This window comes from Dendrobates tinctorius, unplaced genomic scaffold, assembly GCF_039654945.1.
Source record: "Dendrobates tinctorius isolate UK_male_01 unplaced genomic scaffold, ASM3965494v1 ptg000005l, whole genome shotgun sequence".
Lineage (NCBI taxonomy): Eukaryota > Metazoa > Chordata > Amphibia > Anura > Dendrobatidae > Dendrobates > Dendrobates tinctorius.
In genome coordinates, this window is record NW_027361673.1 from 13,982,239 (window position 1) to 14,006,150 (window position 23,912).

A 23,912-nucleotide genomic window follows, 5' to 3' on the forward strand; every position below is an offset into this window, starting at 1 on the left:
GGAAAACAGGTATTTAAAAGAGTTGTCCACTTTAGAGAAGCATTGCAAAAGAGTAGCTTTTTTTATTTCAATTATTCTCCAAAGTTATGAGTTTTTGCAATATTCTTCATTGCATTGTTTTCAGTATTGCTTCACATGGCCATTTTATGATTCTTTGCAATTAGCTTTCAGCTGCTGCTCAGCTAAAAATCCTACTCTATTTACAGAGTACAGGAATTCCCCTAAGTACTGGGAGGAGAGCAGGGAGGGGAATGTCACTCTTCTGATTGTTTGTAGACAGAGTAGGGATCTTGGTTAAGCAGCAGGTGAATGCATATTCTAAAGAAGCATTAACTGGCCATGTGAAACTGCATCTGATTAAAAATCAGATTGCATTCATACCAATTTAATCCTATGCTTCTGTTCTTAATGATGTTTTTTTTTCTTGATCCGATCAGATCACGTTCGGACAGGAAAAGAATTGCATCATGCTGTGATTGCATGCCAAATTCGGATCGCAGGCACCCTTACAAGTCTATGGGTGCATGTGAAACATCGCACTGCACTCGGATATCACCCGAGTGCAATGTGATTCCCACCAGTGCCAGCAGCAGAGGAGAAGGAAAAATTAATTTCTCTGTCTCCTCCTTAGCTGTGCTCCTATTCCGTCATGCGAAAGGATCGGCACTGGCACTTGGACCACACTCGCAGCAGAGCTGGAGCCGAATGTCATTAGCATATCACATCCTATAGGATCCCGGCCTAACATGGTATTTGGGATAAGGTACTGAAGTTTAGTATTAAAATTCATAACTTTGCAATGCCCGGAGGATAAATGAATAATCTTTATTTTTATATAGCACTAACATATTCCGCAGCGCTTTACAGTTTGCACACATTTTCATCACTGTCCCCGATGGGGCTCACAATCTAAATTCCTTATCAGTATGTGTTTGGAATGTGGGAGGAAACCGGAGAAAACCCACACAAACATGGGGAGAACGTACAAATTCCTTGCAGATGTTGTCCTTGGCGGGATTCGAACCCAGGACTCCAGCACTGCAAGGCTGCAGTGCTAACCACTGAACCACTGTGACTCTTTATATAGGTCCTTCTGTAATAGTCAGATCTCAGAATGTTTTGGATGAACCCCACATATCAGCTGTAACCTGTGGGGAAGCCCATCAGAAAGTGATTAATTACCCTGCAGTGCCACCATGTGAGCAATAAAGTATTACACTGTTACTATTGAAATAAATGGGCTTCCATGTAATATGTGCTTACCCCCCCATCGTGAAGAGCACTGTTTATAGCCACTCCATGGCTGATAGCTCTGTCATAGATTCTGTCATGCCTAGCGGGAAAAAATAGATCATAATGCAGCACTAAAATTCCTACAAAATGACAGACACTGCAGTGATCCCAGGATAAGTTAGTTGGCGCCCATTGTCACGTGTTGTGCCCAATTAGGAACCCGCCTTTATGAACACAAATTTGTACAGTGCCTCACAAGGCAGAGCGCCAATATCTGTGGCCACTACAGGACAGAATTTTTCCCCTGGAAGTAAATAATAAATATTAGATATTGCTGTTAATTGACATAATACCTTATCTCTCCTGCAATATCTCTCCCGCAATACAGTTGTGCTTAAAAGTTTACATGCCCCAGCAGAATTTTTGCTTTTTTGGCCTTTTTTTTTAGAGAATATGAATGATAACACCAAAACTTTTTCTCCACTTAGGCTGGGTTCACACGTAGCAGAGCTCTCGCGGAAATTACCGCGAGAATTCCGGAATTCCATTCCACGGGAAAATCACATTTTAAATTCCCGTGATTTTCCCGCGGAAAAACTAGCATTTTGCAAGTGGAATAAGCTTGCAGAATTGCTAGCATTTTCCAAGCGATCTGGAGCATCGCTTGGAGAACTGATTGACAGGTTGGTCACACTCGTCAAACATAGTGTTTGACGAGTGTGACCAACTTTTTACTATTGAGGCCACCTAGTGGCATCAATAGTAAAAGATAGAATGTAAAAAATAATAATAAAAAAAAAATTGTTATTCTCACCTTCCGACGTCCCGCGCAGCCTTCCCGCCTCTCTCCACGCTCCCGGTCCCAGTAATCCTTTGCGACAATTACCGCGATGACGTCTGTTGTCGCGATCCCGCGCGAATGACCGTGAGACTTCGCGATCCCGCGAGAACGGACGTCATCGCTCGCAAAGGCTTACTGGGACCGGGAGCGTGGAGAGAGGCGGGAAGGCTGCGCGGGACGTCGGAAGGTGAGAAAAACAATATTTTCTATTTTAAATTCTATTTTTTACAGGGATATGGTACCCAAAGCCCGGAGGACAGTCTCCTCTCCTCCGGACCGTGGGTACCATCCGCAAATGTTCTGCTTACTTTTCGCATGGTGTGCACAGCCACATGCGGAAAGTAAGCAGAACAATGCAATCCTATGGGTGCGGGATCGCTGCGATTCCGTGAAATTAATGAGCATGCTGCGTTTTTTACCGCAAAGCGATTCCGCCGCGGTAAAAACCGCAGCATTATCACAGCCTTGCGGAATCCCATAGGAATGCATGGGATGTTTATTTTTCGCATTTTCGCGGTTTAAACCGCCGCGGAAACGCGAAAAAAATGCCACGTGTGAACTCAGCCTAAAAGCAAGTAGGTAGTGATGAGGCATATATAAATACAGAAGATTAAATAAATTCTGTAAAAAGCAAATCAAGGCAGCAAAGATTAAGACAGAGAGACTTATTGCCAAAGAAAGTAAAAATAATCCCAAAATATTCTTTAACTACATAAATAGTAAGAAACTAAAAAATGATAGTGTTGGCCCCCTTAAAAATAGTCTGGGTGAAATGGTGGATGAGGAAAAAGCCAATATGCTAAATGACTTTTTTTTCAACAGTATTTACACAAGAAAATCCCATGACGGATAACATGATCAGGGATAACAAAAATTCCCCATTAAATGTTACCTGCTTAACCCAGCAGGAAGTACGGCGGGGTGTAAATATCACTAAAATTGACAAATCCCCGGGCCCGGATGGGATACACCCCCGAGTACTGCAGGAATTAAGTACAGTCATAGATAGACCATTATTTTTAATCTTTAAAGATTCCATAATAACAGGGTCTGTACCACAGGACTGGCGTATGGAAAATGTGGTGTCAATATTCAAAAAGGGGTCAAAAACTGAACTTGGAAATTATAGGCCAGTAAGCTTAACCTCAACTGTGGGTAAAATCCTGGAGTGTTTTCTAAGAGATACTATACTGGAGTATCTGAAGAAGAATAACCTCATGACCCACTATCAACTTGGGTTTACAAGGGACCGTTCCTGTCAGACTAATCTGATAAGCTTTTATGAAGAGGTAAGTTCTGGACTGGACCAAGGGAATGTAGTGGAAGTGGTGTACATGGACTTTTCAAAAGCTTTTAATACGGTGCCACACAAAAGGTTGACACATTAAATGAGAACAATGGGAATAGGGGAAACTATGTGTAAGTGGGTTAAGAGCTGGCTCAGGGATAGGGAACAAAGGGTGGTTATTAATAGAGCACACTCGGACTGGGTCACGGTTAGCAGTGGGGTACCACAGGGGTCAGTGTTGGGCCCACTTCTTTTTAACATATTTATTAATGACCTTGTAGGGGGCATAGAGAGTAGAATTTCAATATTTGCAGATGACACTAAACTCTGCAGGGTAATTAATACAGAGGAGGACAATTTTATATTGCAGGAGGATTTATGTAAACTAGAAGCTTGGGCTGATAAATGGCAAATGAGCTTTAATGGGGATAAATGTAAGGTCATGCACTTGGGCAGAAGAAATAAGATGTATAATTATGTGCTTAATTGTAAAACACTGGGCAAAACTGTCACTGAAAAAGACCTGGGTGTATGGGTGGACGACAAACTCACATTTAGTGGCCAGTGTCAGGCAGCTGCGGCAAAGGCAAATAAAATAATGGGATGCATTAAAAGAGGCATAGATGCTTCATGAGGAGAACATAATTTTACCTCTATATATGTCACTAGTGCGACCACATTTAGAATACTGTGTACAGTTTTGGTCTCCGGTGTATAAGAAAGACAGCTGAACTTGAGCGGTTGCAGAGAAGAGCGACCAAGGTTATTAGGGAACTAGGGGGTCTGCAATGCCAAGACTGGTTATTACACTTGGGGTTATTTAGTTTGGAAAAACAAAGGCTTAGGGGTGATCTTATTACAATGTACAAATATATGCGGGGACAATACCAAGACCTATCTAATGATCTTTTTACTCATAGACCTGAGACGGGGACAAGGGGGCATCCTCTACGTCTGGAGGAAAGAAGGTTTAAGCATACTCACAGAAGCGGATTCTTTACTGTAAGAGCAGTGAGACTATGGAGCTCTTTGCCATATGATGTTGTAATGAGTGATTCCCTACTAAAATTTAAGAGGGGACTGGATGCCTTTCTTGAAAAGTATAATATTACAGGGTATATACACTAGTTTCCTTGATATTGCGTTGATCCAGGGAGCTAGTCTGATTGCCGTATGTGGTGTCGGGAAGGAATCTTTTTCCCCAATGTGAAGCTTTCTGATTGCCACATGGGTTTTTTTTGCCTTCCTCTGGATCAACATGTTAGGGCAAGTTAGGACAGGATATGGGTTGAACTACAGTAGATTGACTTAAAGTCTTCCTTCAACCTTAATTACTGTGTTACTATGTTACACTCATGATTAGTGGTTGGGTGAAGCCATTCATTGTCAAACTACTGTGTTTTCTCTTTTTAAATCATGACGACAAACTAAAACATCCAAATGATCAATGATCAAAAGTTTGCATACCCCATTTCTTAATACCGTGTATTGCCCCCTCTAACATCAATGACAGCTTGAAGTCTTTTGTGGTAGCTGTGGATGAAGTCTTTATTTTCTCAGACGGTAAAGCTTCCCACTCTTCTTGGCAAAAAGCCTCCAGTTTCTGTAATTTGCTGGGCTGTCTAGCATGAACTGCGCTCTTGAGATATCCCCAGAGTGGCTCAATGACATTGAGGTCAGGAGACTTAGATGGCCTCCCCAGAACCTTCACTTTATATATCTCCCGCAGTATCTCCTGCAAGATCTCACCCGCAATATCTCCTGCAATATCTCCTCTGCAATTCTTACATTTAGCATTACAAATATCGTATAGAAAGAAATAAATGAATGTTAATGGCGCCTTCGTTTTTATATAGGCCAACTTTAATATTAGATTTTGTCTTTTTAATTGACATGGTAATTAATTTAAGCAGATTTTCCTGTAGAAGGTAAACTGATGACTGCCACTGCTGATACTGACGGGTGTTCAGACCTGTGACTCCTGTACAGTGAATGTGAATTGGTAATGCCCTCTCCAATTGTTTGTTTTTCCTTGCAGAAGAGGCAGATAACCTATGGGACTGGGAATTCACTGTTCTGTTTGTCCCTGATTATTTTCTGTCGCTATTAATGAATTGAATATATTAATGTCATACTGTATTAGGGATAGTTTAAAACTCTCTGCTTACATGTCAACTCCTGTGTATTATCTTGAACACTTTAAGGGGTTGTCCTATAAACAACATTTATCCACTTTCCATAGGATAGATGAAAATGGTTTGATCACTAGATGTTTGGTTGTTGAGGCCCCCATCAATCCCAAGCAGAGGGGTCCTGAACCTCTGTATGAGTGGAACAGTAGTGAACATGTGGGATCACTTCTCCTATAGAAAGTTATCATAGGACCTGATTAGAGCTGAGCAGATAGATTTGCAGGACTTCGGTCCATCGTCCAGGTTTGTAGTTTTTGGATCGGAGGCTCATGAGTGTCTTTCGTTTTGGGATTCCTGGCATGGCTTTTGATTAATCTGAGCTGGCATGTCTTCATCTGTGCGACACAGTGCAATTATGACGTCGTTCTGGCTCTGGTTAATCTCAAGCCGTGCCAGGGATCCTGGCAGATAAGAGGTTATTTAGTCTCCTATCCATGGGCCAGAAGACTACTGGGATGGCCAATAGATCTGAGTCTCACAAATTGATCCACCCATCTCTAAACCTGAGTGATTCTTCTGATGTTTGGCCAACAAGCGTCTCCACAGCTGTAGCCATTCAGGCACAACAAAGTAATAGCTGTAATGACTTGTGAACCTTATTGCCAATGGTGCTAATCAGATTGGCCAAGCGTAGAGCGGATAAAGCGAAAATTAGTACTCGCATATAGTGGTCCTCTTCAGTCTCTGTTTACTGTTCCTGCTACATTGAAATACCATATTTGCACATGACCGCTGCAGCCAATCACTCGGGAGATTGCTATACCATTGATTTACACCAGAGATTGCAATGTTCTTGTGGTATTTTGTTTTATTTGTTGCTCTTCATTGTATTATCTGCATTATTGCCTTTCTGGAAAGGTGCTCTTCATCACTACCTATTTTGCCAGAATGTATTAATGTGATAGCGGCGTTTTATGCCCTTTATATTCGTGGTGATGGTGGTCATAATGGCCGAGTGCAATGAGTATTAGGGGAGCTTATAGGCTGCAAAACCATTGCAAGTAAAAAAAAAAAAGGTAGAAACTGTAAAGATAAACCCATCTATCATAGTTTTGTCTATGTTGATTGATTTGATGGTATTTTTTTCAACCCTTCCCCCAGATCTAGGATTAAAGTTTTTGTTTTTCTTTTTGGGGGTGGCTTATACGTTAATACAATTCCTTCTTTTACTCTCATTTTTTCTGTAGCCTCTGATAGTGCTGCTGTGATTGTGTAAAATGAAATGGACTCTCCTTGGCATTTACCATTTTTGCTGTGCTGGTGGCTAAAGATGCCGAGCTGTACACCTTGCATTATTTAGCAGTGTGACCTTCTTGTTCTCCCCCTTTGTACACAGTGTTATTGTTTTTATCGGAGCCCCATCAGTCCTGATGAATGCAGACAGGGAAGGACATCCGTGATCTCAGTTGTTATCTGCTGAGACACAATCAGGATATTGCAGGTAGAAAGGTGTCGATAAGATGGCGAATGCTCAGCGCGCTGCCTACAATTTCCATGCGACTTTACGTTTCCAAATCCTGCAGCAGAACGAGGGACATTTCCACCAAAGCCCCAAAAATAGTGTTGGTAGATGTGATTTGTGATGTTAAAGGCTTTAGATAAGTAATTTGTAAAGACTAATAGGAACTTATAGTAATTTATAAAGGTTAATAGACGAATGTAACAAATCACTAAGGATAAGACTAATATCGGCCACTGACATCTTTCAGCCAGCAGATATTTTGGGTCTTCTCAGATCACTACGCTTTGTCTAAACATGCATGTCCATTTCAATGGAGGAGTAACATTATGGATCAGGTTGGATATAGATGGAGGGGTGGCAATAGAATAGGAAAAAAATAAAATTGTCAAACATGACTACAGATTTTCCAGATACATGGTAAGGGGTAAACTGCTGACATCAATCTGCTTGGCAAAGGTGTTTCTAAGAGCAAGTCCTCTATCTATAGCACCAGACTGATGGATTCTGTACCTTATTGCTTGATTTATCACGTCAACAACTTATTTTTAACCACAAATCATAATTTCTCTGCCTTAAGCTTATGCAATTCCATATTTTAAAGTATCACTCATAGGCCTGAGTATTACTATCTGAATTGTAATTTTACCTGCATTTAGTTCCACGTTAGAGTTATTTCACATTCAATGACCTTTAAATGATAAAAATGAAGGGTGAAGTAATTATTATTAGATTTCAAAGGCCTGAAGTGGAACTTGGCGTCTGTGAACCAGAATACCCCTTTTATCTCTTAATTCAGTGGGTGCAGACCACTGGGATCACCACTCTTTAGAACAGAGTGGCAGTGCACATGCTCGACCCGCATTGTATTCATTCCCTATGGGGCTATTGGAGAAAGCACAGCGAGCGCAGCGCTCCAGCAATCCCATGGAAAGTGAAAGGAGCAGCAGTCAAGCATGTGTACCGCCGATCCATTGTAACAGGGATAAAAGTGCTCAATTGTAGCAATCCCAGCAGTTGGACCCCCCCCACCAATTCAGAAGTTATCTAATATCCGCTGGATAGGCTGTCATGGCGGTCTGAATACAGCCTAAAGATGTATTCTAAAGATCAACTCAACATTTTTTTTTGCCTAAAACTAAAAGGTTAAGAACATTATTACAACAATTTGGTGAAGCTGGAGCACACCATGAGATTTGTGATGGGGTTTTGGTATGATTTTTATGCGTGTCCCCCCTGTGCCAGCATGTATTCATAAGTCTATATTTTATTTGTCTAATTACAGATTCTTAGAATTTGCACAAGATATACCCCGGAGCAGGACACCATGACTTTCTCAGATGGCCTTACACTCAACCGAACTCAGATGCACAACGCTGGGTTTGGTCCACTCACCGACCTTGTGTTCACATTTGCCAACCAGCTCCTTCCCCTAGAAATGGATGACACAGAAACTGGCCTGCTCAGTGCCATCTGCTTAATTTGCGAAGGTGGGTATCACATAGAACAGATTAGCTGTGTGTGTATTCCTGTTTTTTTTTTTTTTAGGAAACCGTTGTTATGGGTTTTTCAGAGCACATATAAACTGAATCCTAGCAGAACAGGGATGAGCTTACAGGGTTTCTCATAGTTTTCTTTCTTCAGGAGCACACCCCTACCCTGCCTTCCTGTTTCCCAGGTGGTGCTCCTGAAGATTTACAGGTCGGACCAGCTGCGTGGTCTTGCGGTTAAGCAAATGCAGCTTAGGTTGAAGGCAGGGCACCAAAGCTCGTCATATCCAGCAATTTGGCAGACTTCAAAGAGGTGCTTGCAGGCTCTAAAAAAATAAGCATAGAGCCTGCAAGTGGTGTGCACCACTGATGAGCAAATGTCCTCGGATAAGGAGCTATCCGTGCACGCTCGTGTGCTAACAGAGTGTCTTTAGCGTGCTCCAAAAATATGTTTGAATCCCAGTGGCTGCATGTCTCGCTGTTGTTCGACAGCTGCAACACCTGCAGGGATTGCTTAACAGACAATCCTTACATGTGTTGCGGCTGTCGAACAACAGCGAGACATGCAGCTGCAGGGACTCGGACATATTTTTTGAGCACAGATAAAATTGTTAATTAGAGGAAAATAGCAAAGTTGCTTGATGTTACATGCACTTTTTTTTATCCATCAATGAAGAAGCGCCAACCACGTTAAGGATAGGTTCACATGCCCTGTATTTGGTGCAGCTTTTATGCACAAAATCTTTACTACTGTGAAGTGCATATCAAGTCTTTACGCAGAATTAGTGCAGATTTCACCATTCCCAATGGAAAAGGTGAAATGTTCACCAAATCTGCAACAAAAAGTGCAGCACAATCGGCATGTATCTCTTGCATTCTGCTGCAGAAAAGTTGTAGATATACTGTGAATAAATCTGCAGCAACCCCAGTCTAAAGGGCCCACCATAGATGGCCATCACTTTAAAAAAAATTTAATAAATAAATTGGCCGGTTTCCTGTTCACTTGGGTTTTCAAATTGAATAAGGCTGGGTCTACATGTTGACACATGGTTGGTGATTGCTGTGTGCCCCCGCTACCTCACAGGATAGTGCACATTGTGACCCGCCAAGTACCACAACAAGCAAGTTCCAAAAATTTCAACTTGCTTGCCAAGGTACCTTGTGACCCCATTCACCTGTTGTTGTGGCCACAGTTGCTATGAAGCCCCAGCTTTATGCTGACACTACGCTGTATACCTGCTAGACAGCAGAGCCATTTAACAATGTGAAAAGCCCATCAACCAGTTTCAGCATGGTTTCTGACCACAATGTGTCGCTGTGCCCTTAAAAGCAGCAACATTTCATCCTAGGACTGTGATCGGAGTCAGGAATGAGCGGCAATCAGTGTTTGCTGCCTGTGCCACTTGTGCTTGGAATGCTTGGCTGCACATAATGTATTAAAGCTCTTACAACAACCATGAGTACCCTATAGATAATATATAGAAATTGCTTTACTTCAGATATGTCCTGTCAAGGGAGAATAGTGCATGTTGCACTGAAGGAGAATCTGTAGTAACAGGCATACAAGCAATATTTTTTGTAAAGAATTAGACCTGAAAGGCACTCAGATGTCAGCAGGCCAAATATAGCGCTGTCCGCCTAATGCTGCACGATTCATTGAGGCAGATGGTGTGGCTTACAGCTGGAGGCTTACAGTGTGCTGCCATCTAGTGGCTTACCTGTATGTGACCCGAACAGCGGGAAATGCAAATAGGTGAAAGAACTATGCATGAAAGGTGAATTTTCCGTTTCCATTTTTTGCTTATCTAGACCGTCAGGATCTTGAAGAACCGGCTAAAGTAGATAAGCTGCAGGAGCCATTACTGGAAGCATTGAAAATTTATATCAGAAAGAGAAGACCCAACAAACCCCATATGTTTCCAAAGATTTTAATGAAGATCACAGATCTTCGCAGCATTAGTGCAAAAGGTAATGTCATATGGCTATAATAGACAATGAGGCTTCTCCGGAGAGAACAGATATCATTTGTATTGTCGTGCAATAATAATATGTGAATGTGACATAGGACGATTGATACACGTAATATATATATATTTCTCGATACTGCATAAAAGTATATTTATATAAAATGCTGAATTCACACTGAGCTGTGGAGTTTTTTTTAAATAAAGAAAAAGGGTATTTAATCAGTCAATTAATAATGAAGAATAATCTTCTCTGTACCCTTCAAAAAGAAAAAAAAAAGCTTCTGCAGGAATTAGGTTATCGTATATGGGAATATGTGGGCCATATGATAATACAACGAATTGTGGAGTAAGTCATTATGGAGTTGCGTGCTTCCATATAGTTACAGACTTCTAGATTTCACATTAATATATAAAAGTATAAAAGTTCTTAAAGGAACTCGGTCATTGGGAAATGCTAAAAATAAGTTTGCCCTAATCAAGTATTTCCAAATTTCCGTGGGCTACTTTTCCAAAAAACATACATTAACTTAACATGCAAATTAAAACATGGGGCCAGCACGGGCCAAAGCACCTTTCATGGACAGTTTGGCTGGTGCTACTCTCTGCTTTATTAACAGCGCTGGCTCCAGAAAACATCATGTAATACGCAAATTAGGTGTCCTTCCCTTCCCCTGAGCATATGCAGAACACGCGTCTGGCCATCTCTAGAGGAAGAGCTGTTGTGCGCATACATCGGTGCTGTGTGGGACTCTAATTACACAGTGCCGCCCCATGTGGAGCCAGAACGGATAATGAAGTAGGAGCCAGAGCTGGCCTTGTAAACTGCCGGAGGAAAGGTGTCACTGGCCGTACTGACCCCATCCACCATGCTCCAAGCACTTAATTCTGGACACATAGCCGATGTAATTTTAGAAGTTATAAGCATGACTCTTAGGGTAAATTACAATTCCTGGAGCTCGGCTTACTTTGCACCTTCCCTTTGATTACATATGTGCTTAATAAGGCAGGATTCACACATACATGTTATAGTCCCTGATGTACAGACAGGCCGCGGATCTCCTGACCCAAATTTGACGCCTTCAAGGCTTAGAGTCTGGGTTGGGTCAGGAGATCCAATGAATTATGCATGTGTGAATACAGCCTAAAGGTGTCTTTTGAAAACCTACTACGGTTTGAAAGAAAATATTGATTACAGGAGTAGTATTCTATAACAGGTCCACAAACCAACCATGTCATTCACATGATAATACTACTAAAGCAAAAAACATGAACAATAACATATAAAAATCCCAATTTGTCTCAAAATTCATTTGCTTTAGACATGGTCAAAGATGTCTAACCTAAAAATCTGGATTTTCATGCATTACGTGTAGCTAAACATGCTGCTTCCGATCTGTTTAGGTGCAGAACGTGTTATCACATTGAAGCTGGAAATACCCGGATCAATGCCACCCCTCATTCAGGAAATGCTGGAGAACTCGGAAGGCCACGAGACATCCAGTGCAAGTGAGAATGCACCAGAGCACAGTCAGAGCATCTCAACTAACCCAGAAGAGGAGAGGGTCAGCAAATGTGCACAGGTGCAATAAGGCCCAAATCTCCACGAGACATTCCCAACACAATATGCACACAGGGATGACAAGCAAGAAGCATTTTCCCACAGCCCGTTGCTGACTTTGCAGATCCAAAACGTGTTCAGATTCTTCAGCAAGAAAAGACCAACTGGTTTCCATTTATATAAACCTATCTACTTTTTGCTGTTTACATTCTTATCTTTGCTGGACTCTTACGAATAGAAGAAACCCACACTAAAGCAGCCATTTTACAGAACAAGAAATAAAGCTATGTCTATTTTCTCTTCCGATCATCAGATTGCATGATCTTTGAAGACTTTGTACATAACCTATTTACTGTTCTTTCTGCTGGATGTTCGGTGCTTTCCTTTTGTCTTGCATACATGAAATGTCCAAGACAAGGTTAAAAAAAAAATGTAAAAATAACAAAAAACAAATGGACTGTTGTACGTGTCCATTCAAGGAACATTAACCGTCATATAGGTCATTACATGCCCTCAAATGCATTGCGTCTATTTCCCTCCTGTCGGAGGAAGTTGTGGGAGAACATTCACTACATTATCTGAAGCCAGTTTTGTAACTGCCTGTTCCGTTAGGAGACATGTTATTGTAGAGTTGTCAATGTCACTTTAAGAAGGTGGATCAAACAGATGTGATTGTTTTGGTGGATGATATTTACAGGTGCATTACTGCAGTAATTGTAGCCTCAAAGGCACTTTCCAGTGTTACAATGTTTTTGTCTGTTTTCCTTTTTTTCATGTTTACCTGTTCACAAGCCATTAGCGAAATGTTTGTGTGTGTGGTTCACGACCTACGAGTGGGTATTGCATAAAGAGTTCCCCCTTTAATTTCCCAGAATACATCTGTTTGGTGCATAAATCAGCAACTCTCTACAACTCTGAAGCGTGACGTAATGAACGCTGTAAGATGGTCGCGGCTACTTGAGAACGGCAGAGCATGCTAGGAGCTGCTATCCTTTAACACTAGCGGCAGCTGCAGGTTTTCTCAGCTGTTATATACTACAACAATGGTAGAATTATAGAATCTGTCAGCACAAAATGACTTGCCAAACCAAGCACAGGCCTTTAGTGCTCCGTTGGCATGGCCAACCAGCTTAGTGCACTTGTTTCCCATCCATAGCCACCAGTTTAGTGCACTTGTTTCCCATCCATAGTTACCAGTTTAGTGCACTTGTTTCCCATCCATAGCCACCAGTTTAGTGCACTTGTTTCCCATCCATAGCCACCAGTTTAGTGCACTTGTTTCCCATCCATAGCCACCAGTTTAGTGCACTTGTTTCCCATCCATAGCCACCAGTTTAGTGCACTTGGTTCCCATCCATAGACACCAGCTTAGTGCACTTGTTTCCCATCCATAGCCACCAGCTTAGTGCACTTGTTTCCCATCCATAGCCACCAGCTTAGTGCACTTGTTTCCCATCCATAGCCACCAGTTTAGTGCACTTGTTTCCCATCCATAGCCACCAGTTTAGTGCACTTGTTTCCCATCCATAGCCACCAGTTTAGTGCACTTGTTTCCCATCCATAGCCACCCATTAAGGAAGAGATTGTAGAGATAGAGGCAAAACAATTAGTTTGCAAGGTGTATTAAACTGTTTAGCCACACCAAGGATGCACAGAGCGCCTATGCTTGGTTTGAACAGTCATTTTGTGCGAACAGACTTCTTTTTTTTTAACTAGTAGAAGACTCTACATAATGAGTTGTTAAGATGCACAAGCGAGAGATGTAACTTACACTACCGTGGCGCTCCCATTAAACTGGCACAATATAGTAATTGCCTCAGCCCCACACTTCAAAGACACGTAAAGCCCACCACCCATTTCATTGTTTTAATCTGGATCACAGTGGCGGTGATACCACAGTAGACGATGACACATTGAAAGGTGTTTATAGGTCTCATTTAAAGCACTAGTAGAAATTTTGGGGGGATATTTTAGCAAGTCTGTGATGTATTCTTCACTGGCTCGGTTTGTACATTGAGATTGTTTAACAATGCTTTCTATGTTCATATACTGTTTACCTTTTTTCCATGGAGTCTCCTGGCAAAAGAATAAAATATATTTATTTTACATCTTTCTTGGTGAACTTAATGGAACACACAACAGAGGATAGATTTCCATTTTTTTTTTTAATGTTTTTGTCTTCATTTTAAAAAGCGGGGTTGCTGTATTTTCTCTCTTTTGTATTTAGTCATGACAATTAAAATGTGTGCTTGAGCACGGCAGTCTAAAACATTTCTACAAGGCAAATTGGAACGCGTACATGATATTTCATGAGTAAAAAAGAGCAGAAAACTGCATGTGTAACAACAAATGTTAAAATGCCTACACAATAATAAAAAACATCAAATACATTATCACATAAAATAAGACAATGTACAAAAGTTTGCAACGGGAGGGACAAAAGGACTACACAACATACTTTGTTGGAAAACATTGGGGTGCTCCTCGGGGACATAACTAATACATAACAAAATCATCATCTTCTTCATCAGACTCTGCAAAATATTTCACTTCTTTCCTGGCCCGGCCTGGCCTTTGTCGTGTTGCACTGTCGGAGTTCGCTTCTGGTGGGAAGATGTCCACGTCTGAATCATTGTCAAACGCCGCTTTCTTAGACTTCTAAGGGAAAATCAGTTACCAAAAGGTCAGATGACAAGAAATCCACAGACTAAGGGCAACATGGGAGACAAAGGGCCTGATCAGGCAAAAAATTCAGGCCAGAATTCGGGAGTAAAAGCTTTGAAAACTCACAAAATTCAAGCTTTGAAAACTCACAAAATTCAAGCTTTGAAAACTCACAAAATTCAGGCACAACTCAAGAGTTGTCCCTAAATTTTGCAGCTTTTGGCTGTTTCACTAACAGTTTCTCCCAGCTCTGTCAAAATAGGCAAAGCTGGTGGAAGGGGGTGTGGCGGGGTCATGGCAACCCAGCTCTCTAATGTATGATGAACTGTGGCGTTCCCTACGCCAGAAATCTAACACCAGTATCTGACTGGAGTTTTCCTGCCATAGCAACGGAGGCGCACACCACTCATCAAATGCTTCAGATTCATGAGAATCAGAAGAGTCTGACTTCAGCACGTGTGAATAACGCCAGTCTTGATTAATCATACCCAAAATAAGAGCATATACTGGTAAAGCAACTAAAGGTTCTCCCATGAAAACAAGTAATCACCTCTCCACAGCACCGAGCTCGGGAGTGCAAAGTACAGTGCTCGGCTAATCATGGAGCCTGTTGGTTTACATCTCTGTAGTGAGAAAACTGTCTCTGAAAACTAGATCAGGAGCTGCACAAAAACCAAAGATCACCGTACACAATGCTAAGCATGGCTACAGCACACCACCACTGAGGAATCACGTTTTACTATCTGGCAGTGTGAAGAGTGAAAATTAGTTTGACAGAAACCAAGAAAACTACAAATTTCTACCAGTGAATGGCAGTGTAGAAAGACATTCCAGATAACTGTTTGGGAACCGTTTGGGAAAACCCTTCTGTGTTGCAGACTCAGTTCAAGATGAAGATGTGTTACGAAATGTGTCTGTCTGACAGAAGACTGACAAATAACATTCCAGTGATTTGTTTTGGATCCCACCAGATAAACCATGTTGAGTATTGCACGGCAGTGTAAATCATTGAGGTCTTACCTTGCTCGATGAGGACTTCGATGAAGACTTTTTCCCAGGATTGTAGTCACCTTCATTTTCAGAATCAGATGTTTTCCTTTTTTTCCCTCTTCCTTTTGCTGTTAAAGAACACATGTTATGATTGCAGAACATTGCTGAGGACCAGAGACCCCGGTTACTATCCACAGTTTTCAAAACTGACCAGTGTCACATTTCTGGCAACAACTATGGAGTGTTTTCACGTATTCCAGTGATTTTGAAACTTTTTTGTGGCACATTGCACTTTGTTGATGGTAAATTTAGGTTAATATGCTTTGGATTTATTTAGAAAAATATCAGACATTTGTCAATTTCCAAAAGTTAGCAATTTTCACACTTTGAATAATTGTCCCTTTAATCCAGATAGTCATACCACACAAAATGTCTCGCAGCTATTCAGAGCTTCAACACAGGCAGGGATTGCCTAACAAACAGGCAATCTGCATGTGTGGTGGCTGTCAAACACCAATGAAACATGGAGCCGCGGGGACTCAGAACATATTTTTCGAGAAACTATGTTAGCATCCGAGTATGCCTAGACAACACCTTATTTGAGCACACTCGCTCATCACAAGCTCTCAATGTTGGTCTATGAAGGCACTGTTCTGGCATACACTGAGAAGTGACCTCCAGCTCGCCCGGCAAACACTGGAGCAATCTGGCACATCCCAAAATGCAGAAGACTAATGGAGCGGTGCCAAAACAGAAGATTATGGCGCTGGCGAGTATAATACTAGGGGCAGGGAACTTACATTAGTGACACCACTCCAGCAGTGAAATAAGAAAACCCGCTGGAGTGGTGCTTTAATGAAAGTGACACTGTATAAACTATAGCATTAAGCATGACACTGTGTATTTAATCCGGCACTAGGATGGAGGCAGAGCGCCTCATGGATTTCAGACTTCACTAAGAAAACACAGGTACAGCTTGCCATTATATTCTATTACACGTTAATCCGCAGACAGCAGAGGGGAAAAGCAGGCCTTTCTCTAGATACTTGCCTTTGGGTGTTGTAGTTTTCTTTGGGGTTCCAAACTCCAAATCAGAGTCTGAATTCACAAAAGTATCAGACTTCTTTGGCTTTGGTGGTCGTTTTTGTTTTGGGGTTCCATCTGAAGGGGTTCTCGCTGTAAATGTAGAAGAGTTAAGGTTACATTTCTGGACCCCACGGGAGGACTGCATTGTGCTGCCCTGATACACTGATCGCCATGCAATCAGATAGCTATCATTCAATCAAATCATTTCCACAATCCAAGAATAGACAGAATTACATTACCTCTAGATGTTGGTGTTAAGTGAACGCTCTAGAACTATCAGCAAACTAGTAATTTAGTTTTGTAATTTAAAACTAAGAAAATATTTTTCATGTCCAATTCACTGGCGAAAATAAGCTGGTTGCTCCCCTGGAGACTATAGCTCATACATGTCAAACTCAGGTTCACGGGCCAAATCTGGCCAGCAGGGTGATTATATTTAGCCATCGACTAAACCCGCATCCCCCGCCCGGAATCGCACATGCAACTGTATCAGTATCCTGGATGCAGATACAATTGAAAGCAATGATGGAAGAGAGAAGTGGTCTCCCTCCACCGCCATTTTCCCTCTGCGTCTGACATCACTTTGCTCCCCCTGTGCTGAGCACTGAATGGCTTCAGAGCGCTTGCTGCCGAGACCGAATCAGCGGGGGACCAACGAAATGTGAGTATTTATATTTTTAACATGAGGCCCATTATACTGTATGGTGGATGATGTGGGTCCATTATTCTGTATGGAGGACTATATGGGGCACATTATTTTGTATGGAGTACTATGTTGGATCCATTATACTGTATTTTACTGTACAGAACAATATATGGGGCTCATTATACTGTATGGAGGACGATGTGGGTCCATTATTCTGTATGGAAAACTATGTGGGTCCATTATTCTGTACTGATGAGTATATGATGCATTATTCTGTATGGATGAATATGTGGGTCCTTTATTCTGTACGGAGGACTATATGGGGCACATTATTTTATATGGAGTACTATGTGGGGCCCATTATACTGCATGGAAGACTATGTGGGGATCACAGTTGAAGCATCATACTGTGTTGGGAGTCACCATACTTTTGTCATTTGAAGACCCCTTAACATGCAAAATTGCAGAAACCCCCACAAGTGACCTCATTTTTGAAACTACACCTCTTGAGGAACTCATCTATGGGTGTAGTGAGCACTTTTAACCTTCAGGCGATTCATATAAAAAGAGACAGAGGACAAAATTAACTGTACAATATCTTATGCACTTTCTCCTGAGTACGCAGATACCCCATATGTGGTAGAAAACTACTTCTGAGGCATAGTGCAAAGTTCAGAAGCGCCATATTTGAGTTCACATTTTGCTGGACTGGTTTTCGGGTGCCATGTCACTTTGGCAGAGCCCCCAAGGTGCCAGAACAGCATAACTGACCACATTTTATTAACTACACCCCCCAATGAATTAATCTAAGGGTGCCCTGAGCATTTTCATGCCACTGGTTCCTCACATAAATTTATACCTTTGGGCGGTGAAAAAAGTTTTTAATTTTTATAAGGGCTAGTAGGGAAAAAATGGACCTCAGTTTATGAAATTTTGTTATGGCTTGTGGGTGCCAGAACCACTGGGAGAGCCCCTGAGGTACCAGAACAGCAGATACCCCTTAAGTGACTCCAGTTTACAAACTACACCTCTTAACTCATTTAAGGGTGCAGTGACCATATTGAAACCATGGGTGTGTCACATTTTATACCATTGGGCAGTGAAGAAAATATAATTCAGTTTTTACCAGAAGAAATTAGTTTTAGCCCCAAAATTTATATCTTCACATGGGGAAATGAGTAAAGACGGCACCAAAATTTTTCACACAACTTCTGTTAAACGTGGCAATACCCCCCATATGTGACTGAACAGTACTGCTTTGCCACAAAGCAAGACACGGAAGGAGCGCTATTTGACTCTTGGAGAACACATTATTGTAGAATACTTTTCATACTCCAAATACAGTGATCTCATTTTGGTAATTATACCTTCTGGGAATTTATCTACACGTGTAGTGACTATTTTGACTACATGGGTGTTTTCCAGAAACAAGCAGCATTGGATGTTGCTGAGTGAACATTGCAAATCTGCAGTTGTAGTGCACACACATTGCAAATCATCCCTGTGTCATCAGTGTGAACAGTACCAGCGCTTGGGAATCAGCGGTACTTTATGCAGCGCTGACGTCAGTTAGTTGAACGAAAATCATTGGCTCCGAATTCCCAGGACCTTTCCAACAGCACCGCGAGCGTGAGAACTTTCTCACGCTCGCAGTGACGTCAGTCATGTCATAGGAGTTCACCTCCAGACACTGAGCTGCGTGGGGACCCTTCTATTGTTGAAAACCAGCCTTGCTAACCTGACAGCTGAGGACTGCACCAGCCAGCTGTCCATTTTGCCTAGCTGGTTATCAAAATTACAGGCAGACCCACGTCAAATTATTTTAAATTTACTTCTAGCGCACTTAATGGGTCAATTAATGCTACTTTTCCTGGTGTCTGTCCCTAATTTTAGCTGTGCAGCAGCTTTTTGGCCCCTCCGAAAGTGTTGTCTATGCATTTGGTCTTGCCTCTCATTGAAATTAATTGGGTTTGGATATGTGTTCGAACCACTCGGAGAACTTCAGGACGTTCGCGGATGCGAACTGAACCTTGAAAGGTTCACTGATCTCTGCTATGACCTCTGTTCAGTGGTGTCCTTTTTAGAAGTGCACAAAACTTAAGCACGACTAAAAAGACAGACACCGCTCGATCATAGGCCACGGCATCGACATTGTTTCCACGTGCCTCAGTGGGCTGAGTTCACACGTCGCGGTATTTTCACGGCGATTTTAAACGCGAAAAATATGCATCCCATGCAATCCTATGGGATTCCGCAGTGCTGTGCTAATGCTGCGTTTTTTCCGCGGCGGAATCGCAGCATGCTCATTAATTTAGCGGAATCGCGGAGATCCCACACCCATAGGATTGCATTGTTCCGCTTACTTCCCGCATGTGGCTGTGCCCACCATGCGAAAAGTAAGCAGAACATTTGCGGATGGTACCCACGGTCCGGAGGAGAGGAGACTGCTCTCCGGGCTCTGGGTAATATATCCCTGTAAAAAATAGAATTAAAATAAAAAATACTGTTATTCTCACCTTCCGGCGTCCCGCGCAGCCTTCCCGCCTCTCTCCACGCTCCCGGTCCCAGTAATCCTTTGTGAGAATGACCGCAATGACATCGAGATCTCGCGGGAGCGCGACGTTGCGGGAGCATGACGTCTCGCGGTCATTCGCGCAAAGGATTACTGGGACCGGGAGCGTGGAGAGAGGCGGGAAGGTTGCGCGGGACGCCGGAAGGTGAGAACAATATTTTTTTTATTATTTTTTACATTTTATCTTTTACTACTGTTGCTGCATAGGCAGCCTCAGTAGTAAAAAGTTGGTCACACTCGTCAAACACTATGTTTGACGAGTGTGACCAACCTGTCAATCAGTTCTCCAAGCGATGCTCCAGATCGCTTGGAAAACGCTACCATTCTGCAAGCTAATTACGCTTGCAAATCGCTAGTTTTTCCGCGGGAAAATAGCGGGAATTTAAAATGCGATTTTCTCACGGAATGGAATTCCGGAATTCTCGCGGTAACTTCCGCGAGAGTTCCGCTACGTGTGCACATAGCCATATAGAGAATTTTCTGCCAGAATCACGTATTTCCGGCGTAAGCACTCAGCGCAGGATAAATGTGAGTTGAGGCTTACATCGATTTTTGGGAGGCAGGATGAACAAATCAACAACAGGTAAACAACTGGTTTTATTTTATTTTTTATGCCGTTCATCGTGTGGTATAATGGATTAGATTACTTTTTTTCTTTGGATCTGTGCAATTACAGCAATATTAGATCTATATCGGATTTTTATGTGTGGCTACTATCACACACTAAAAACTGCTTTTTTGCATCACCATATTTTGATAGCTATAATTTTTCTATATTTCTGTCGATAGTTATGCGACGGCTTGATTTTTGCAGGACGGGTTGACATTTTTATTGGTACTATTTTTGGGCACATGACATTTTTTGATCGCTTTCTATTTTGATTTTTGAAAGTCAAAATTAACAAAAATCAGCAATTATGTTTTTTTAAAAAAAAAATGTGGTTCACCATGTGGTAAAATTGATAAGGCAGCTTTATTCTTCGGGTCAGTATGATTACAGGGATAACACATTTATATATTTTTTTATGTTTTGCCGCTTTTACACAATAACTTTTTTTTTTCTTTTTTTAGAAAAATAATTGTTTTTGCATCGTTATATTCTGAGAGCTGAAACTTTTATTTCTCTGCTGACGGACCTGTATGGTGGCTTGTTTTCTCCTACGCCTCATTGAAGGACACAGGACCATGGGTGTTAAGCTGCTGCCACTAGGAGGACACTAAATGATAGATTACGGTAACTCTTCCTCTGCCGTATACACCCTTCCACTGGCTGAGATTGAACCAGTTCTTGCTTAGTGTCTGTAAGAGGCAATTGGGTCTGGTTTCAGACCCCAACGTTTTTATTTTCAATTTTTGTTTTTTTTGTAATTTTTTTTCAAATGAACGGAGTGAAAGGGGCAACGGATCCCTTTCAAGGGTCCGTTCTCCCCCGAAAAACCAACAGATGAGAACGCGGAGTAAATCTCCCTGTACCCTCTCCTACGATGACTGGGGCATGCCTGACTTCGCTTTGAAGCGACGGTTCCTTTCATGGACCCGATCTCCCCACACCTACAAAAGGCGAGCACATGGAGTGTAACCTTCATGCTCCTCTCCGGGGCCCAAAACCCATAACTGGACAGCTGACCTGGTTCAGCGTTGCACAGAGGCCCACATCTGATAGCGTCCTACAGCCCCATGGCCTCAGGCAAAAGACTTACGAACAGAAGGGTCCTCTCCATCCCCCTGTCTATAGGGAGGATGGATTGAGGTATATGCCTTTAAGGCCGGGGTCACACTAACCGACGCAAAATACGGTCCGTAGTTTACAGGCGTAATACGGATGAATGACCCCTAAATAGTGCTCCGTATGTCATCCGTAAGCAAGGTGTGGTTTCGTATTTTGCGCATGTCAGCATCCGTATGTAATCCGTATGGCATCCGTATGGCGAGATTTTCTCGCCGCCTTGCAAAATGGACATATGATGGAGCCCTAACAGAAACAAAATAATGGATATAGACACATAGAATGCATATATATATATATACATACACACACACACACAAGTCATTGAGATAAACATATATATATATTTCACAGAGTTCATCATAGTAGGATAGCCGCTAATTAAATTGCCGGCTTCTATCAAATGATTCCCCAACCCGACATGAAATGACACATGGTTTACATTCAGTAAAGCATTTCATGTCATGTTTTTTTATATGTCCCTGACTAATAATTAGATGAGGGTTTGTGTGCAAAATTTGGGAGTTGTAGTTGTTATTTTAAGAGGTTAATTCATTGTTAAAAAATGTGTGGGCTTCCCACTGCCCTGTAGCAGTGGCGAATGGGTTAATCTAACAAAGGGTTAATGTCACCTTACAATCGAATGGTGACATTAACCATTTGTTAGATTAACCCACTTGCCACCAATATAGGGCAATGGGAAGCCCACGCATTGTTTAGCAACGAATTAACCCCTTAAAATAACAACTAGTGTACAACTCCCAAATTTTGTACACAAACCCTCATCTAATTATTAGCCAAGGACATATAAAAAAACTTGAAATGAAATGGTTTACTGAATGTAAACCATGTGTCATTTCATGTCGGGTTGGGGAATGATTTGAGAGAAGCTGGCAATTTAATTAGCAGCTATTCTGCTATGAAGAACTCTGTGAAATATAAATATATATATATACAGTATATGTTTGTCACAATGACATGTGTATATATATATATATATATATATGTATTCTTTGTGTCTATATCTATTCTTTCGTTTCTTTATTAAACCTGTCAGTGTGAGTTTACTGTATAGCGCACTGAATTGCTGGCTTTTCTAAAAGACACCGGGTGCGTATTTCTCGCAAGTCACATGTGTGGTCCGTGTGTAATCCGTATTTTTTGCGCACCCATAGACTTGCATTGGCACATTACAGGCGTAGTACGCCGACAATCGCAACATGTTGCGATTGGCACGGACCGTAGAATACGGACGAGAAAGATAAGGCTGTTGGGAGCAAACCCATAGAGAATAATTTGTCCGTGTGTAATGCGTGCTTTTAACGCCTCTCACTCGTCCGTATTCCTCGCCAGTGTGACCCCGGCCTTAGAGCACAACTCCGGCTCTGCTGCATCACCTTCGTGAGTATGAGGCTTGCTGACAGCGCGTCCCTCTGCATGATCCTCCGCAACGGAGGGTCCGGGTCCTGGTCCCTGGGGGGAGGAAGCGCTGGTCCAGTGCCAGCAGCGGTCGATCTGTGCGCCGTAGCGGCCCCCTTCTTTTCAGCCTGCGCGCGTCGCCGGCAGGTTTCAGAAATTTAACTCCCGGCTTTTAGCTGAACTAGGCCGCAATTTGCATGGCGCCGCCCACGTTCCTGGTGCTTTTCGTCCTGAACGAGAAGCGTCCTTCTAGTCTCGGGTTTTATGCAGCCTGTTCTGTGACGGCTGTGGGGTCACACTCACTGACAGCGCCATCAGCAATGCTGTAGGGACCGCTGAAAACTTTCTGAGAATTAAGACCACCGACTTCTCCACACAGGATCAGGACCTTGGGTAAGCTGTATTCAGCCTTTGGAGGAGAGCTTAACCCCTTCTCTGCGCCATACGCCTTCTCTGCACCTGCAGCCCATCTCTGCCTTTAACCCTTAGGATCACACTATGTCTCAATCTAAGGAGTCCAAAAAGGCTAATAAAAAACAGTATTTTTTTTTACCTCATGTGCCACTTGCAATCCTGCCTTGCCCCGTGCTCACAATACTCCATTATTAACAGATTGTGACCCGGATGGGGCCAAGACGCCACCCGCCGCTGCTCCTGCTGAGTCTAGTCCCCCTGAGTGGGCTGCGTCCCTGTCACGGTCTATGGCTTCCCTGGCCAAAGCAACAGACTCTCTCCGGGGGCCCTCTATGTCAGAACGTCACTTTGTCGACCGTGGAGGACT

General features: G+C 42.4%; 2 protein-coding genes across 12 annotated transcripts in view; one reads left to right on the plus strand and one right to left on the minus strand.

Moving 5' to 3' along the window:
* The window catches only part of RARB (retinoic acid receptor beta), a 965,418-nt gene extending 951,284 nt beyond the window's left edge, over positions 1-14,134 (plus strand). For all 9 annotated transcript variants that reach the window (XM_073568382.1, XM_073568363.1, XM_073568380.1 and 6 more), the window contains 3 exons: positions 8,299-8,503; positions 10,313-10,471; positions 11,872-14,134. In XM_073568382.1, coding sequence (XP_073424483.1) covers positions 8,299-8,503; positions 10,313-10,471; positions 11,872-12,059 — 552 coding nt within the window. In that variant the 3' untranslated portion in view covers positions 12,060-14,134. The remainder of the gene's footprint in view (positions 1-8,298; positions 8,504-10,312; positions 10,472-11,871) is intronic.
* A 40-nt stretch (positions 14,135-14,174) lies between these two features.
* TOP2B (DNA topoisomerase II beta) overlaps positions 14,175-23,912 on the minus strand; it is a 164,473-nt gene continuing 154,735 nt past the window's right edge. For all 3 annotated transcript variants that reach the window (XM_073568361.1, XM_073568360.1, XM_073568362.1), the window contains exons 37-39: positions 16,733-16,858; positions 15,713-15,810; positions 14,175-14,686 (exon numbers count right to left, since the gene is read on the minus strand). In XM_073568361.1, the coding sequence (XP_073424462.1) occupies positions 14,525-14,686; positions 15,713-15,810; positions 16,733-16,858 (386 nt within the window). In that variant the 3' untranslated portion in view covers positions 14,175-14,524. The remainder of the gene's footprint in view (positions 14,687-15,712; positions 15,811-16,732; positions 16,859-23,912) is intronic.